The sequence below is a fragment of the Hippocampus guttulatus genome, chromosome 5 (genome assembly GCF_054856545.1).
Source record: "Hippocampus guttulatus isolate MCC_2025c chromosome 5, RoL_Hgut_1.0, whole genome shotgun sequence".
NCBI classification, from domain to species: Eukaryota; Metazoa; Chordata; class Actinopteri; order Syngnathiformes; family Syngnathidae; genus Hippocampus; species Hippocampus guttulatus.
The window spans coordinates 23721835-23737975 of NC_141265.1; the positions used below are offsets into that span (position 1 = coordinate 23721835).

The 16141-nt window shown below is 45.5% G+C and overlaps 1 protein-coding gene across 3 annotated transcripts in view; it reads left to right on the forward strand.

Annotated features, from left to right (window-relative positions):
• The first annotated feature begins 6420 nt into the window (after window positions 1-6420).
• The window catches only part of arid3c (AT rich interactive domain 3C (BRIGHT-like)), a 91091-nt gene continuing 81370 nt past the window's right edge, over window positions 6421-16141 (forward strand). For all 3 annotated transcript variants that reach the window (XM_086111709.1, XM_086111710.1, XM_086111711.1), the window contains exon 1: window positions 6421-7087. In XM_086111709.1, coding sequence (XP_085967835.1) covers window positions 6557-7087 — 531 coding nt within the window. In that variant the 5' untranslated portion in view covers window positions 6421-6556. The remainder of the gene's footprint in view (window positions 7088-16141) is intronic.

The window sequence follows — 16141 nt, forward strand, 5'->3', positions numbered from 1 at the left end:
CTGGAAAGTGCTGGAACGTCAAGGCTGCCCCCCCAAATTCATATCCCTCATCCGGATGTTTCACGACGGCATGAAGGGTTGCGTCCTGACTCAGGGCGAAATGACTCCCCCATTCCCGGTTCGGACCGGAGTCAAACAGGGCTGCACGGTGGCACCGACGTTGTTCTGCCTCTACATCGCCGCGCTCATCCACCACGTCACCCCTGTCCAGGAGCACGGAATCACTCTACGCTACCAAACTGAAGGGTCGCTCTTCAACCTCAGCCGTTTGAGGAGCAGGCGGGGGACCATGGTCACGACCGTCAGCGAACTCCAGTACGCTGATGACAATGCTGCGGTCTCCAACTCCTCCGGGGGCCTCCAGCTCATCGCGGACGGCTTCGCCGCGGCGTACAGGACCTTTGGCCTCTCCGTCAACACCAAAAAGACAAAGACCCTCCACCTGAACCATCGTCCACCCCAAATCTCCATAGACGACGAACCCATCGAGCAGGTCTCGGCGTTCCCTTACCTGGGCAGCATTATCCAGGAGGACGCCGGCCTCACGGAGGACCTCACTTACCGTATCCAGGCAGCCCACACAGCCTTTGGACGCCTCGGTCGTCGGGTCTTCAGGAATCACGCCATTTCCACCAACACGAAGATCATGGTGTATAAGTCTGTCGTCCTCCCGACCCTTCTCTATGGCGCCGAATGTTGGACCCTCTATCGGAGCAGCATCAAGAGGCTCGAGAGGTTCCACCAAGGACGACTCCGATCTCTCCTCAACGTTTCCTGGGAGGAGAGAGTGACTAATAATGAGATCCTCACCCGGGCTGGCCTCACGAGTATCGAGGCCATAATCACCCTGGCCCAACTGCGGTGGGCCGGCCACGTGCAGCGGATGAGCGACGACCGTCTCCCGAAGCAGCTCCTCTACGCAGAGTTGCTGGAGGGCACCCGTCCCCGCGGTGGCCCGAAAAGACGATTCAAAGACCAGCTAAAGGGTCATCTTCAGCGGTGCCGGATTCCCCCGGCACAGTGGGCTGACCTGGCCGCGGATCGGGCGGCCTGGCGTGGGGCTGTGCGGGGCGGGGTCCAGGTCCTCGAGACTCGACGCGTCGCTGCGGAGGAGGACCGGCGAGCGCGGAGGAAGGAGAGGGCCCGGCAACCGCCCGGCCCCCCAACCCACTTCTGTCAATCCTGCGGGCGGGGCTTTCGGGGAAGACTGGGCCTCTACAGTCATCGGAGACACAAGCAGCAGGAGCCGTCGCCTTGTCCTGGGGGCCGCATTCCTCGATAACGAGGGCCTTCACCGACCGATTGATCAGAATAAGTATCTACCTCTTGTAAGGTGGTGTGATTTCTATATTAGTCCCTTGGTAATAGGTCTTATTATAGACACCCACAGCTTTTTTTTTTCTTAAATGTTTCAGAAATTACGAACTCGAACATTTATTCTTTGAAAATAATATCTCTCAATGTTCGCGGTATCCAAGGTAATACAAAAAGAAAATACATATTTTTTTATGATTTGTTGATGGAAGAGTTCACACTTGTTTTTATTTTATTTTATTTTCCTCGAGACTCACTCAGAAAGTTGTGATTTAATATTTCGTAAAACTCAATAGTGAGATCATTGTGACTTCAGTCATGGCTCATCTCAGACAGCAGGGGTCAGTATTTTATTTCATAAATTCTGAAGTGACACTTGAATCTTTTATTTTCTGACGAGGGTGAGTGGATTATTATGGTAATTAAAATGGACAACTCTTTCTTTATAAACTGTAATGTTTGGAGTCAAAACAATATTGCCCAATCAAGAATTCTGTTTGCAAGTATTGGCATGAAACTTACTGGTCATAAAAACTCATAGAATAAAGCACACATAATTTAAATATTGGAAGTGATTTTAATGATGCCCCTGATGAATTAGTGGATAGAATAGCTGCAAGGGCAAATCAATACTCAAAATTCAACAACATTGCATTTATTTATAAGCAATTGTTGACAATAGATGTATGTAGGTGTACCCTGATTCGAAAGCGTTTCCCTGGTGTAGCGCAAACAGATCTGCTCAATTCAGAATTGAACTTTGTCTCATATCTCCATCAGTGTCACGACAACAACTACTACTTCGAAAACTAATAGTACTCAGTACTATTTTCAGATTGCTTGCACAATTATGCCCTTTTTATCTGATCATCAATTTATTTCCATCCAAACAGTAGGCAATAAACAGCACAATAATTTAGGAGGCTACTGGAAATTTAATAACAATTTATTAAAAGACAACATATTCTGAAGAGTATCTTAATGAGCAAAGACAATAATTGAAATGCACGAAAATTGCATAGATTAAAAGAGGTAAAAGGTAATTTATACATTGACTTAGCAAAAGGAGCTTTTGTAAGGTCGAAAGCCAAATGCTTTTGTCCTGGAGAAGCTGAATAACAAAAGAACTATTACTTCCCTCAGAATAAATGACATTGTAACTTTGGACTCGTTCAGTATTTCAAGGAAAATGTTTCCTTTTCCAGTATGTACTGTAGCGGAAGAGATTCTAATTATTTAATGGGGTCAATTAAAGATCGAATTCTCACTATGTCAGCACAATTCAAACTTGGATGTGAAGAGTCCATAAAAAAAACCCCAAAAAACCCTGAGATCTTTGAAGCAGTCCACTCAAAAGGAAGAGGCAGAGCAACAGGAATGCATGGCATTTTTGTGTATTACGATGTTAATTTTGTGGGGAACCATTGAAAGCCCGTTTTTTGAAATGTTTCAAGAATACATAGAAGGAAGACAAATGTACACAAACATGAAACAGGGTTTATTTACTTTCATACCCCAACCAAATTAAGATCATTTGTTAATAGAAAATTGGAGACCCGTTACATTATCAAACACAGATTATAAATGTATTATCTTTGGCTTTGCTAAATGTTAAAAAAAAAATCTTGGTGACATCAGAGGAGAAACTCAAACTGGCTTTATATCTAATCGACATACAGTGCGACCTCTACTTATGAACCTCTCTACATACGAAATTTCAAGTTACGAAACACCTCAATAGGAAAATATTGAATCTTGTTACGAAGAAGTTTCAAGATACAAAAGGTAAAAATACAGTACGGCCCACTACTCACAGCTCCAAGTTTCCTGAACGCAACATACTTATAGCTGCTCTGCCATTGGCTATTACCGAGCATCATCCTGACATCTCATTGGCTAAGAGGGACCTCTACCAATGTGTCGATTCGTGTAGATAGACGAATAGGTAAGTGTCGATGCACCATCCTTCGCCATTCGCCCCTGGGGGACATGAGGCAACACCCAAAAAAAGTGTTCAACAGTACGGCGATCCCTCACTATGCTGATGTTTGCATTGGACATTTTTGAAGGATTGTTAAAAGCCAACAAAAGCAAACATCCTTGGATCAGTTCTTTACAAAACGCCAGACAAAAACCACTTCGGAAAAGACAACATGAACTAAAGAGGGCAAAAAAGGATGAGGATGCAGATAAAAGTTAAATGAACATCATTTTAATTTTTTAATCTTTATTTTTTTTAGTATGCACAACTGTCATTTATTGTGCAATAATGTAATTGTAACATGTATTTGTTACATATTTTGATGATTTTTTATGCTTTAGAAAACATTAATGTCTGAATATTGGGGGGCTTGCAACGAATTAGGGCATTTATATTCAAAACGCGTGTCGCCTTACAAAATTTTCTAGTTAAGAAATTTCTTCCAGAACCAATTAATTTCGAAATTAGAGCTACCACTGTATATAAATCAAATCCTTGAACTGATGGATTACGCTGAATGTCTTGAATCAGAAGCGCCTGTTTTTAGACTTTTATAAAGCACTTGATATTGTCGAACATCACTGTTTTTTGATGCACTTTATCCTTTTGGTTTTGGTCAAAATTTCATGTCAGTTATTCAAATGCTTTATACAAATATTGATAGCTGTGAGATTTTATAGTCTAACACAACTAAAAGATTTACTGCCACTTTTTCAAGGATAACCAATTTCTCCTTTTTTTGTTGTGAATTGTAAACATCTCTTTTGATTCATCCAACTTTTGTCATAATATCTATTTTTGTTTAAGAAATTAAAATGAGGGGCGGCCCAGTGAACCAGTGGTTAGCACGTCAACTTCACAGTGCAGAGGTCGTGGGTTTGATTCCGGCACCAGCCTCCCTGTGTGGAGTTTGCATGTTCTCCCCGGGGCGGCGTGCGTTTTCTCCGAGCACTCTGGTTTCCTCCCACATTCTAAAAAATATGAATGGCAGGCTGATTGAACACTCCAAATTGTGCCTAAGTGTGAGTGTGAGCGCGAATGGTTGTTTGTTTCTGTGTGCCCTGCGATTGGCTGCTTACCGGTTCAAGGTGTCTCCCACCTACCACCCGACGACGGCTGGGATGGGCTCCAGCATGTCTTGTGAGGATGACTCAACTCAGACACTTTGTTTTTGATTCAACCATTTTTCATCGCATCTGGCTTACAAAAAAATAATAATAAATCGACGTGAAATTATGGCTTAAACTCAGACGAAGGAAACAAGTCTAAATAATACACCTATAAAGAAGGAAGTTAGGTATCTTGGTATTTATATTTGTAAGAATGTTAAAGAATGCCCGCATAATAATGTTTCCGCAAAAAGAAAAAAAAAATCTAAAGACTATTAGGGATTTTTGGCTTCAACAGGATCTTTCGATGTTGGGTAGAGCGCTTTTGACCAAAGCTGAAGGGGTGTCAACAGTTTGTTTGTCCTGCTGTCTCTTAATGTGCAAGACTCGACGACTAAAGATATTGATGACATGTTGACAAACGTTGAGTGGAAGAATAAGCATCATCACTTGAAAAAAGGACTTCTTTATAGATCAAGAGCAGAAGGTGGACTTGAATTTCTGTTTTTCATGCATTTGAATCGTATGTTCAAAGTAAAATGGCTGAGAGAATGCTTTAAAGTGGCACCATCATGATGGTATTTTATTTGAGAAAGGTCATTGGGTTGGGATTGGCTGTGAAAATGCGTCTATCATTTTAGAACGTTACCTTTTAAGCTTTCTAATTTTTATCAGCAAACCTTTTTCGTATGGAAATTCTGTTTCTCTCACATTTTCTCGCATCACAAATCTACTATATGGGACAACTAGCATGCTATTAGAAGGAACCTGTCTTTATACTTATAACATTTGATTGACAATTTTTGTTTTTTATTAAAACATTTGTTTAACTCGAATAGGCAGTTAATTACTGATGAAACATTTCAGAAAGAGAAGGAACTCCCTATTAAATCATCGGAATTCAATTTTGGCAAAGCATATCTCCAGGATGCTGCTCAAGGGAGCGGGGCGAGGAGCATCAACAGCATCCTGGAAAGAGGGGGGGGGGGGGGGTGAACGGACAGCAGAGGGCGTGAGTCACCTGTCAGATCTGACAGCTGAGTCACTCCTTCATTGACCATCAGCTGATAAAGATGTGTCAAACACCATCATGTGACACTCTGAAGAAGGCGAAAGACTTCTGCCGGAACATGTCAGGGAAATAACGTTTTTAAAAAACTGTCTGCGATAAAGGAACCAACGAGTTCAATTCAGTTCAAGTGAGCCTATTAGGTTTGTCATTTTTATATGCTTTTTTGCGTTTGAGATTTTATCTTAGAATTTCAAAATTTACACCTAAAAAAATTTGGGTAATTGTGAATCACAATTATTACCAAAGTAAAGGCAATTTGACTACATACTCAAGGGTCAGTAAGTCCATCACCAGATCAGTAATGTATTTATTTACTTATTTAAGCGTTATCCAGCTGACTGAGGTGAGGCAATTGAGAACAGAATCACATCTGCAATATTGACCTGGCAAAGTTGAAGAAGTTTATAACGAATTATTCCAAAATATGCACACTGACAAAAAAGATGAATTTACCGTAATGTATCAGGAGAAGCATTTGGTACAGTCAAGCGTAGGCGTTCTTTGTGGGAATATTGATGTGATGTTGGCAGACAAGTGGGGGGTGAGGATTTACTGATCTCTGCTTGAGAGGTCATTCTGACTACATTTGCCACTTGTTGCTACAAGCTGCTCGGGCTCCTGCATTGAACACAACTATTGGTCAGGTAGCCTGCTTATTGAGATACTTTTACAAACAGGCTTTTTGTTTTCTGGTGATACATCTAACAAAAACAAGCATGGTTGATGACAGAAGGTTAGGAACTAAATCTGCTCTGGTAAGCACTTTCAAAATTACAATGACTTATGATTGATTTATTTCTATGCGTTTTACACTCCAACAAACTTTGCTCACTTACAAAATTCGTATTGATCTTTTTTCCCCTTTGGCGTGTTGTGTTACTGTGTGACAAAGCTTCTCATTTTAAATGCAGACTGGAAGTCTGACCGTGAAAAAGGAACGACAATTTCAGCACTTCTGGTCCTCTTGTCCCCACATAGGAAGGCTGCTTCTCGTCCACCGGCAACTTGCCCCACCTACCACCTCCCGCCTCCCACTCTCCCTTCTCTGGCGTAAAGGCCCACCAACACGGCAGTGGCGGCATGAGGCTCGAGGCTGTCATGGAGAACCTGCAGCGGCAACAGGCAGCGCGGGTGGCTCTGGATGAGAAACTCCGACAAGCAGGGAAAGAGCGAGACCTCCGCTCAGTGGTTGAATCCCAGATACACCAACAAGCTTTGGCTTTCCGGCACTACCAGGCGACGATGAACAGCGCCTTGGCCGCTGGAGTTGCCAGCTGCTCTCCTGGGGCGTCTCTGAGTCAAACGCAGGTCTGCGAAGCCGGCGAGGACAGAAATTCCTCCCGAAACAGGAGCGACAAAAAAGACATTCGAGACTTGCAGGAAGACGCGGAAGAGCAGGAGCTAATTGATGGAGACGTGGAAGACTGCTCGAAGCACGATGAAAATCGGGAGCCTTTGCTCCAGGAAACTTGCCTGCTAGAGAAAAGCGCCGCGGTGCATCTGATGAACAGGGCCCCGGGGGCATTGACCCAGAAATACCACCCTGAGTCACCCCCTCGGCCACCGCAGCCACAGCACCACGAGTGGACCTACGAAGAGCAGTTCAAGCAGGTAAGAAATCACTGATCCGCGGAAGGCTACGCATCTGAGCACAGCAGGATAAAACAACTTTTCCCCTTTGTTCATTCAGTTTCACTTCGGTTTTTATACAAATCGATGTTTGATGCTCCATGAACCAAATTCAAAACAATGTCGTGTCGACCTGAAAATACTTGATAAAGGTCTAAACATATATTATAACAATAGAACTAAGAAAAGTTTACATATTACATATTTAATGCCAAATACAATTACATACTGTAAATAAAAACGTGTTCAGTGAAACAAAATAGCGTGTTGATTTTACTCAAATTTCATTTCATCAAGTACTTGCATAAATAAAATTATCTGGATCCAGATGCATTTTCATAAATAGGCTGTGCTACTTAAAAAATGTATTTTGATCTTGATTATTTTATTCCATGCAAGCATGTGATGGGAAGTAGACGAGTATGGTATTTAATAGAATGTGTATGGATCCAGATTATTTTATTCCATGCAACCATTTGATGAAATTAAATTGTGCAAAATCAAAAATTTGTTTGTCTGTAGGCTGAAATTTTGAAAAAACTAACAAACAAAAATCCTTAAATGACTACACTGCAAAACCTGTTTAAGTAAAAATTACAGTATTTTACTGGGGGCAGCAATGTGGTAAAATACTCCAAGATGATACAGTATGCTGCTCCATTTATAATTTCCACTATAGTACTGTACCGGTAAATTTTTATCAAGTTAATGGTATTTTTGATGACTGGTTACAGTACTGGATCACTGCACCTGTAAAATACTGTAATTTTGAGTGCTGCAGTAAAATACTGTATTTTTAAATCTATTTTTTCAATAAATATCTGAATGTTTGCTATATGTAGAGTGTGTTTTTAAAAATAAAATGTAAAAATGATGTTATTTTAAAATGTATTATTATATTTGTATTATATTGTTATTATTATTGATGATCATTTGAAACTAGTTTTTATTATTCATCCATCCATTTTCGGAACCATTGATTCTCACTACTCAAGCACAGAAAATGAGGACAGGGCAGCGGAGCCACAGATGCTGTTTTGAGAGAAACAACTGAAAAATGAATACTGACTAATTGTTGACGCTTTTGGTCGTCAATGTCGTCATGATTAATCGACTAATCTTTGCAGCCCTAGTGTGTGTGTGTGTGTGTTTATAAAATATAAAATCATATAAAGTTCTATTTGAAATCACCAAGCTCCTTAATAATGTGCGGACGTGCACTTACACAGTGCCCCCTTCACCTACTCATCGGCCCCCTGGGCTAACCATCAAATATTGGCCCCTGTCCCCAACCGTAACCTGACATTCAATAAATTACACTGTTGACCATTGAGAAACTGGATAAATGAACAGTTTTATGTTATGAAATGAGCACCATGCATCCGTCCATCCATCCATTCATTTTCTCATCCGCTTATCCTCACAAGGGTCCCAGGTGTGCTGGAGCCTATCCCTGCTGTCTTCAGACAGTAGGCGGGGTACACCATAAACTGGTTGCCAGCCAATTGCAGGAAATGAGTACCAGATAATGCTAAAGAATGAGTTTACACTGCAATGCATTTACTATTGGATTAAAGTGTGTGCCATTGACTGATTCACCAGCTTACTGAAAAAGTATGAAATACAGCATGCAATATTTTGAATAAAATGCATTAGAGCTGCATTGTGACGACCACACCAGCTGGCTTTAGTACTAGAACTACCAGGGCCATCATTTGGACGGTTCTCAAACATTTATTCCTGGCATTTTGACAAATTTTCCATCATCGAGCATGACTATCAATTTAACAGCTCAATTCATCCATCCATCCATTTATCCATTTTCTGATCCGCGTTATGCTCACAAGGGCCGCAGGGGGTGCTGGAGCCTATCTCACCTGTCTTTGGGCAGTAGGCGGGTGACACCCTGAACCGGTTGCCAGCCAATCGCAGGGCACACAGAGACGAAGGTGGGAGTGTGAAGTGGGAATGTGGGAGGAATCCGGAGTACCCAGAGAAAACCCATGCAGGCACGGGGAGAGCATGCAAACTACACACAGGAAGGCTGGAGCCGGGATCGAACCCGCGACTTCTGCACTGTGAGGTTGACGCGGTAACCAGTCCAACACCTGGCTGTCCCCTCTATTCATTGCAATGTAAATCTTTTGCGGCACTGGGATGATACCCGTGGGTTTCCAAAGCAACCAGCAGCGCATTCACTTTTGAGCAAAGGTGCGGGACATCATGGTCTACAAAAAAAAAAAAAATCAGTAGAGTTCATGAATAAAATATAAAAACGTACTAAACATGAGAGAGCTCTGGGTGTTGATGACATGCATTCCATAATGCCCTGCATGAAATGCAAAAAATGCCATTTTGGCAAGGGAGAAAACTTGCTGCTAATTTGAGAAAGCACCACACTATGGTAAAAAGTGTCAGAAGTAGAGTGGATGAAATAAGGGACGAGCATTCTTCAGCCTACAAAAAGAGAGACAGAACACCAGCATTTGGCTACTCCAGCCCGCTGGTCGCTCTCCAGGGCTAGGGAGGCTGCGAGCGAGCGCCTCCTGTGCCCCCACTCAAAGCAAATGATTGCAAGGACTCACCATTGTCATCCTCCCCATTTCCAGTTGCGATTATCGTTAATAGTCCATTGTAAAACCTTCGTCTGCCACTGCTCCTATCTCACAAGCACGACTGCGTAAACAAATGTTTGCGGAGATCAGTCATGTGATGTTGTCCGATGATGAAGTTCTATCAGGGGAACTTCCTCTACATCGGGATTGGCTGAAAATGGTCATAGTACACAATATCGTACGGGTGTCTGATTGGTCAGCGGATGCCATATTGATATGACTAACAAATAAACTAATGGCAGAATAATGTGGAATTTAATCCCTTATGATAGGCCCCAAGTCGCTGATGGTGTAGTGGTACACTCGCCTGACTTGTCTGCAGGCGGAATGGGATCAGTTCCCACTCAGTGACGGTGTGAATTTGAGGGTTGGTGATTGTCTGTCTCTGTATGTGTCCTGCAACTGACTGGCGACCAGTTCAGAGGGCAGTCTTCCTTGTGAAATCACGTTTATTAACAAGGGTGTGTACTCTGAGCTGCTGTTTGGTGCATAGGCACAAACAACAGCCAGGACCTCTTCCACCCACGTGAAGGCAGAGGGAGGCTACCCATTCATCCACTGGTGTGGACCCCAATGTACAGGCATTGAGCTACGGGTATGCTGTGTATGCCCACACCTACTCTGCGCTTTTCATAGTGGGTAACTCCAGAGTGGAAGAGAGTCCAACCCCTCTCGAGAGAACTGGTACCAGAGCCCAGGCTGTGTGTGGAGGCAGGTTCGCCTATGTCCAGTCGAAACTTCTCTTCCTCGCACACCAGCTCAGGTTCCTTCCTAACAAAAGAGAGGTTACCTTCCATGTCCGTAGAGCTAGCTTCTGTTGTCATGTTCCTGTTTTTGGTTTAACCAGCAGGTGGCAGACTGAGCAAACTTGCTGTGTGCACACCTGCTGCCAATTCTGTCATTAGTGAGCCAGGTTTTAAAGGACCAACTTTCTGCTGGGTGTCGGAGTATTGTTTGACCTTGCTACTGCGGTTGCTGAAGTGATCATTTTTCGAGACCTCTCGCTCTCGTCGTGTTTGCTCTTGTTCTCTGGGTTCTATGTTTTTGTCAGTATAGTTTTTGTTTTCGTTATTTGTTCTTGCTTACGTGAATTGGATTCTTGCCATTTCTTCCTTGCCTTTTTTGCAAGCGCTCGTGATGGGTCCATGAGGGCTCATGAACCGTGTTGACACAATGACACACTGTGTTGATACTGTGTTGGTGACCACTGAAACCTGCTGGACTTTCAAAATCCCTGCAGACTTGACAGACTGAACTGACTGATTTGATGATGAAGTGTATGCAATATCATTCACATCTATGCATTCATATTGTATTATTCAATATGTTTGAATAATGTGAAAATTATGTAAATGAGGATCCTTGTGGGCTTTGTCTTCACAAATTTTTATTCAGGAAAATAAGTTGCTCTAGTGTTTTGAATTTCAGTCTGTTGCGTTTCTTGCATGCTATTTCCCCTGCTGTGGAGAACACACACTCGCATGGCAGTGGTGATGCTGGCGTACAGAGAAACTGCTTTGCGAGGTGGGAGAGGTTGGGAAAAGTAGTGTGTTAGTCCTTCGATTATAACAGCGGGTCTTGACTGCGTGCAATTTTCCCCTCTTCCAGGTATCGCTGGACCTCAGGTATCGCATTTGCTGTTGCACCTCTTCCCAGTCTCCCTACCTCATCATCCAAATGTTGCCACAGGTCATCTAAAAAACCAAACCTGACAAATTTGTCATTTAGAACAGTTTCTGAAAAACAAACTAATACTAATGAGTAACATACCAGATGTAGTTGCAGGGGTGCTTTTGTTGGTATATGATATTTCTGTATGGCAAATTCGACATTTCACCTGCAATAAAATATGTGAAAAGTAAACTAAGAGATAGCTTGAAATTAATTTGAATTAGAATGGAGTAAGACATGTCAAAAATCTGAGAGGCACTTGGTGAGACAAGGAGATTTGAAGAAATACCTTATTCTCCAAAAGGAGATCAAAATGGTGCTACACGGTGGACAAATTGCGTTTCTCCGGGAGCTGCTCCATAATATGCACGTACTGTAACAATGCCACTCAAGTGAAGCCTGAGCAGTCGATAGTCCACTGCTCTCTGCTGTGCGCGCGTGAGCGCGAGCACATACTCACGGTGCCGACGCATCCCACGTCACATATAAAAGAAGCTTTGAACTACGACAACAGCTAAGCTAGCCTAGCCGAGACGACGCTCGACGTCAGACGGACACGTTTTTCTGATAATCTGTGTTTTCCTTTTTGCCCAAATATATATTTTTATTCGAGCAAGGGTGAGGTCTGGCTTGTTTTGGCAGGTGCCATCGCGTCGCTGGACGCACTTCCTTATAAACACAGTTTGGCGGGCTTTTACGGCATCGACGCAGCCTGGACTGAGTTGATGCAGCCTGGGCTGAGTCGATGCAGTTCATGTACTGGTCACGTGATCGTCTTGAAGCAGTACACACACCGACATAAGGGTTGCTCTGTGAGCTCAACACGTGCGTCGATGCATCGGTGTTGCTGGACCCATCACTACCAAGCGCTTTTGGTTATTGTATTGTTTGTCACTTCCTGGTCCTTATTTGACCAGCGCTTTTCGTTCCTACTTGGTTGGTGTATTTTTGTATTAATAAATATTTTGTTACAGAGTTTTGTCTGGCGTCTACTATTCTGGGATCCAAAACCTTTATTCAGTTCATTCGAACCATGACATTTGTAGCCGGGGATCGGACCACCAAGGTCGCCACCTTTGGCGGCCGTCCAACTCACTCACAAATCACGGTAGCCTGGAGTAAAAGTTGCCGTGTGAACACCCCTATTTTAATGGTTGATTGCTTTGAGCAGCAACATTACGAGATCATCTCCATAACCACTCAAACCAAGAATAACGAAACTTGTATGGTACTTGCATTGAGTGTAGATTGATTAATCACGCTTAGAGTAACCCCATGTAAACGACACCAGCTTGCGCTGTGTGAGTGTACGCTCATTAAACCTCACTCAGAGCCTTCAAAACCGCTGACCTTGCGGTCTGTGCTGCCTAAGTCTGTGACACGGTGATGGCATGGCTTCCAATCTCGAGTAGGTGGGTCTGGGATGGCCGAGTTGCCACCACTGTTAAACAAATTTCAATCCCACAGATCAAATAGCAAACTATAAAGTTTTCGTGGTTCGGGATTCGCGATTCAGTTTTCATGGTTCGGGATTCGCGGTTCCGTTTTCACGGTTCGGGGAATCACGGTTCGGGATTCACGGTACAGTTTTCGCGGTAAATGGCATGATAGATGCATTGCATTTTTAAATAATGCTACGTATCATGTCATAATATAATCACAGCTGACACAGCAAGGAGTCACAGGTACCTGTTGCGCACAGTGAAGGAGTCACGTGAAGTGGCTCCCCTCCATTTTTGTACATGTTTGTTTTCAACAAACAATAATTTTATTGGTTGTTATAAACGACATCAGAGAGGTTGAAGGTGCAGTAGTGTTCATGTAACCTTAATCAGGGGTATAGATGAAGAAGATGTGATGGTTAAAGTGGAAGATAATATCCGTAACTGGTAGAAAGCGCCCCTCCGTGAGTCGTCACCTTACCGTGGTGGAGGGGTTTGTGTGTCCCAATGATCCTAGGAGCTAAGTTGTCTGGGGCTTTATGCCCCTGGCAGGGTCACCCATGGCAAACAGGTTCTAGGTGAGGGGCCAGACAAAGCACGGCTCAAAGACCCCTAATGATGATTACAATAAATGGATCTAAGTTTCCCTTGCCCGGACGCGGGTCACTGGGGCCCCCGTCTGGAGCCAGGCCTGGAGGTGGGGCTCGTTGGCAAGCGCCTGGTGGCCGGGCCTACACCCATGGGGCCCGGCCGGGCACAGCCCGAAGAGGCAACGTGGGTCCCCCTTCCCATGGGCTCACCACCCATGAGAGGGGCCAAAGGGGTCGGGTGCAATGTGAGCTGGGCGGCAGCCAAAGGCGGGGACCCTGGCGGTCCGATCCTCGGCTGCAGAAGCTAGCTCTTGGGACATGGAATGTCACCTCTCTGGCAGGGAAGGAGCCCGAGCTGGTGTGTGAGGCAGAGAATTTCCGACTGGATATAGTCGGACTTGCCTCCACACACAGCCTGGGTTCTGGTACCAGTTCTCTCGAGAGGGGTTGGACTCTCTTCCACTCTGGAGTTGCTCACGGTGAGAGGCGCAGAGCAGGTGTGGGCATACTCATTGCCCCCCGGCTCAGTGCCTGTACATTGGGGTTCACACCGGTAGACGAGAGGGTTGCCTCCCTCCGCCTTCGGGTGGGTGGACGGGTCCTGACTGTTGTTTGTGCATATGCACCAAACAGCAGCTCAGCATATCCACCCTTTTTGGAGTCCTTGGAGGGTGTTCTGGAGAGTACTCCTGCTGGGGACTCCCTTGTTCTACTGGGGGACTTCAATGCTCACGTGGGGAATGACAGTGAGACCTGGAGGGGCGTGATTGGGAGGAACGGCCCCTCCGATCAGAACTCGAGTGGTGTCTTGTTATTGGACTTCTGTTTTCGTCACGGATTGTCCATATCGAACACCTTGTTCAAGCATAAGGGTGTCCATATGTGCACTTGGCACCAGGACACCCAAGGCCGCAGTTCGATGATCGACTTTGTAGTTGTATCATCGGATTTGCGGCCGCATGTTCTGGACACTCGGGTGAAGAGAGGGGCGGAGCTGTCAACTGATCACCACCTGGTGGTGAGTAGGCTCCGATGGTGGGGGAAGATGCCAGTCCGTCCTGGCAGACCCAAACGTATTGTGAGGGTTTGTTGGGAGCGTCTGGCGGAATCCCCTGTCAGAAGGAGTTTCAACTCCCACCTCCCACAGAGCTTTTCCCATGTTCCGGGAGAGGCGGGGGACATTGAGCCCGAGTGGACCATGTTCCGTGCCTCTATTGTTGAGGCGGCCAATCTGAGTTGTGGCCGTAAGGTGGTTGGTGCCTGTCGTGGCGGCAACCCCCGTACTCGCTGGTGGACACCAGCAGTAAGGGATGCCGTCAAGCTGAAGAAGGAGTCCTATCGAGCCTTTATGGCCTGTGGGACCCCAGATGCAGCTGACGGGTATCGACTGGCCAAGCGGATCGCAGCTTCGGTGGTCGCCGAGGCAAAAACCCGAGCGTGGGAAGAGTTCGGTGAGGCCATGGAAGCCGACTTCCGGACGGCTTCGAGGAAATTCTGTTCCACCATCCGACGTCTCAGGAGGGGGAAGCAGTGCACCACTAACACTGTGTACAGTGGGGATGGGGCGCTGCTGACTTCGACTCTGGACGTTGTGAACCGGTGGGCAGAGTACTTTGAAGACCTCCTCAACTCCACCAACACGCCTTCCTTGGAGGAAGCAGAGTCTGAGGACCCTGAGGTGGGCTCTCCTGTCTCTGTGGTTGAAGTCACCGATGTGGTTAAAAAGCTCCTCGGTGGCAAGGCCCCAGGGGTGGATGAGATCCGCCCGGAGTTCCTCAAGGCTCTGGATGTTGTGGGGCTGTCCTGGTTGACACGCCTCTGCAACATCGCGTGGTCAACAGGGAGAGTGCCTCTGGATTGGCAGACCGGGGTGGTAGTCCCTCTTTTTAAAAAAGGGGGACCGCAGGGTGTGTTCCAACTACAGAGGGATCACACTCCTCAGCCTCCCTGGTAAGGTCTATTCAGGGGTGCTGGAGAGGAGGGTCCGTCAGGAAGTCGAGCCTCAGATAGAGGAGGAGCAGTGTGGTTTTCGTCCCGGCTGTGGAACAGTGGACCAGCTCTACACCCTTAGCAGGGTCCTCGAGGGTATGTGGGAATTCGCCCAACCAGTCTACATGTGTTTTGTGGACTTGGAGAAGGCGTTTGACCGTGTCCCTCGGGGAGTTCTGTGGGGGGTGCTTCGTGGGTATGGGGTACCAAACCCCCTGATACGGGCTGTTCGGTCACTATACCACCGATGTCAGAGTTTGGTTCGCATTGCCGGCAGTAAGTCGGAATCGTTTCCAGTGGGGGTAGGACTCCGCCAAGGCTGCCCTTTGTCGCCGATTCTGTTCATAACCTTTATGGACAGAATTTCTAGGCGCAGCCGAAGCGTTGAGGGGGTCCGTTTTGGGGGCCTCAGTATTGCATCCCTGTTTTTTGCAGATGATGTGGTGCTGTTGGCTCCTTCAAACAGGGCTCTCCAACTCTCACTGGAGCGTTTCGCAGCCGAGTGTGAAGCGGTTGGGATGAAGATCAGCACTTCCAAATCTGAAACCATGGTCCTCAGTCGGAAAAGGGTGGAGTGCCCCCTCCGGGTCGGGGAGGAGATCCGCAAAGTTTTATCGTCACATAATATTGCCATTTCAACATTTTAATTTTGACACATTTGTGTTAAATGTGTGTCTTACGTGCTAAACTGCACTTACAAATTTGTGTCATACTTTTCTGTATGAAAGT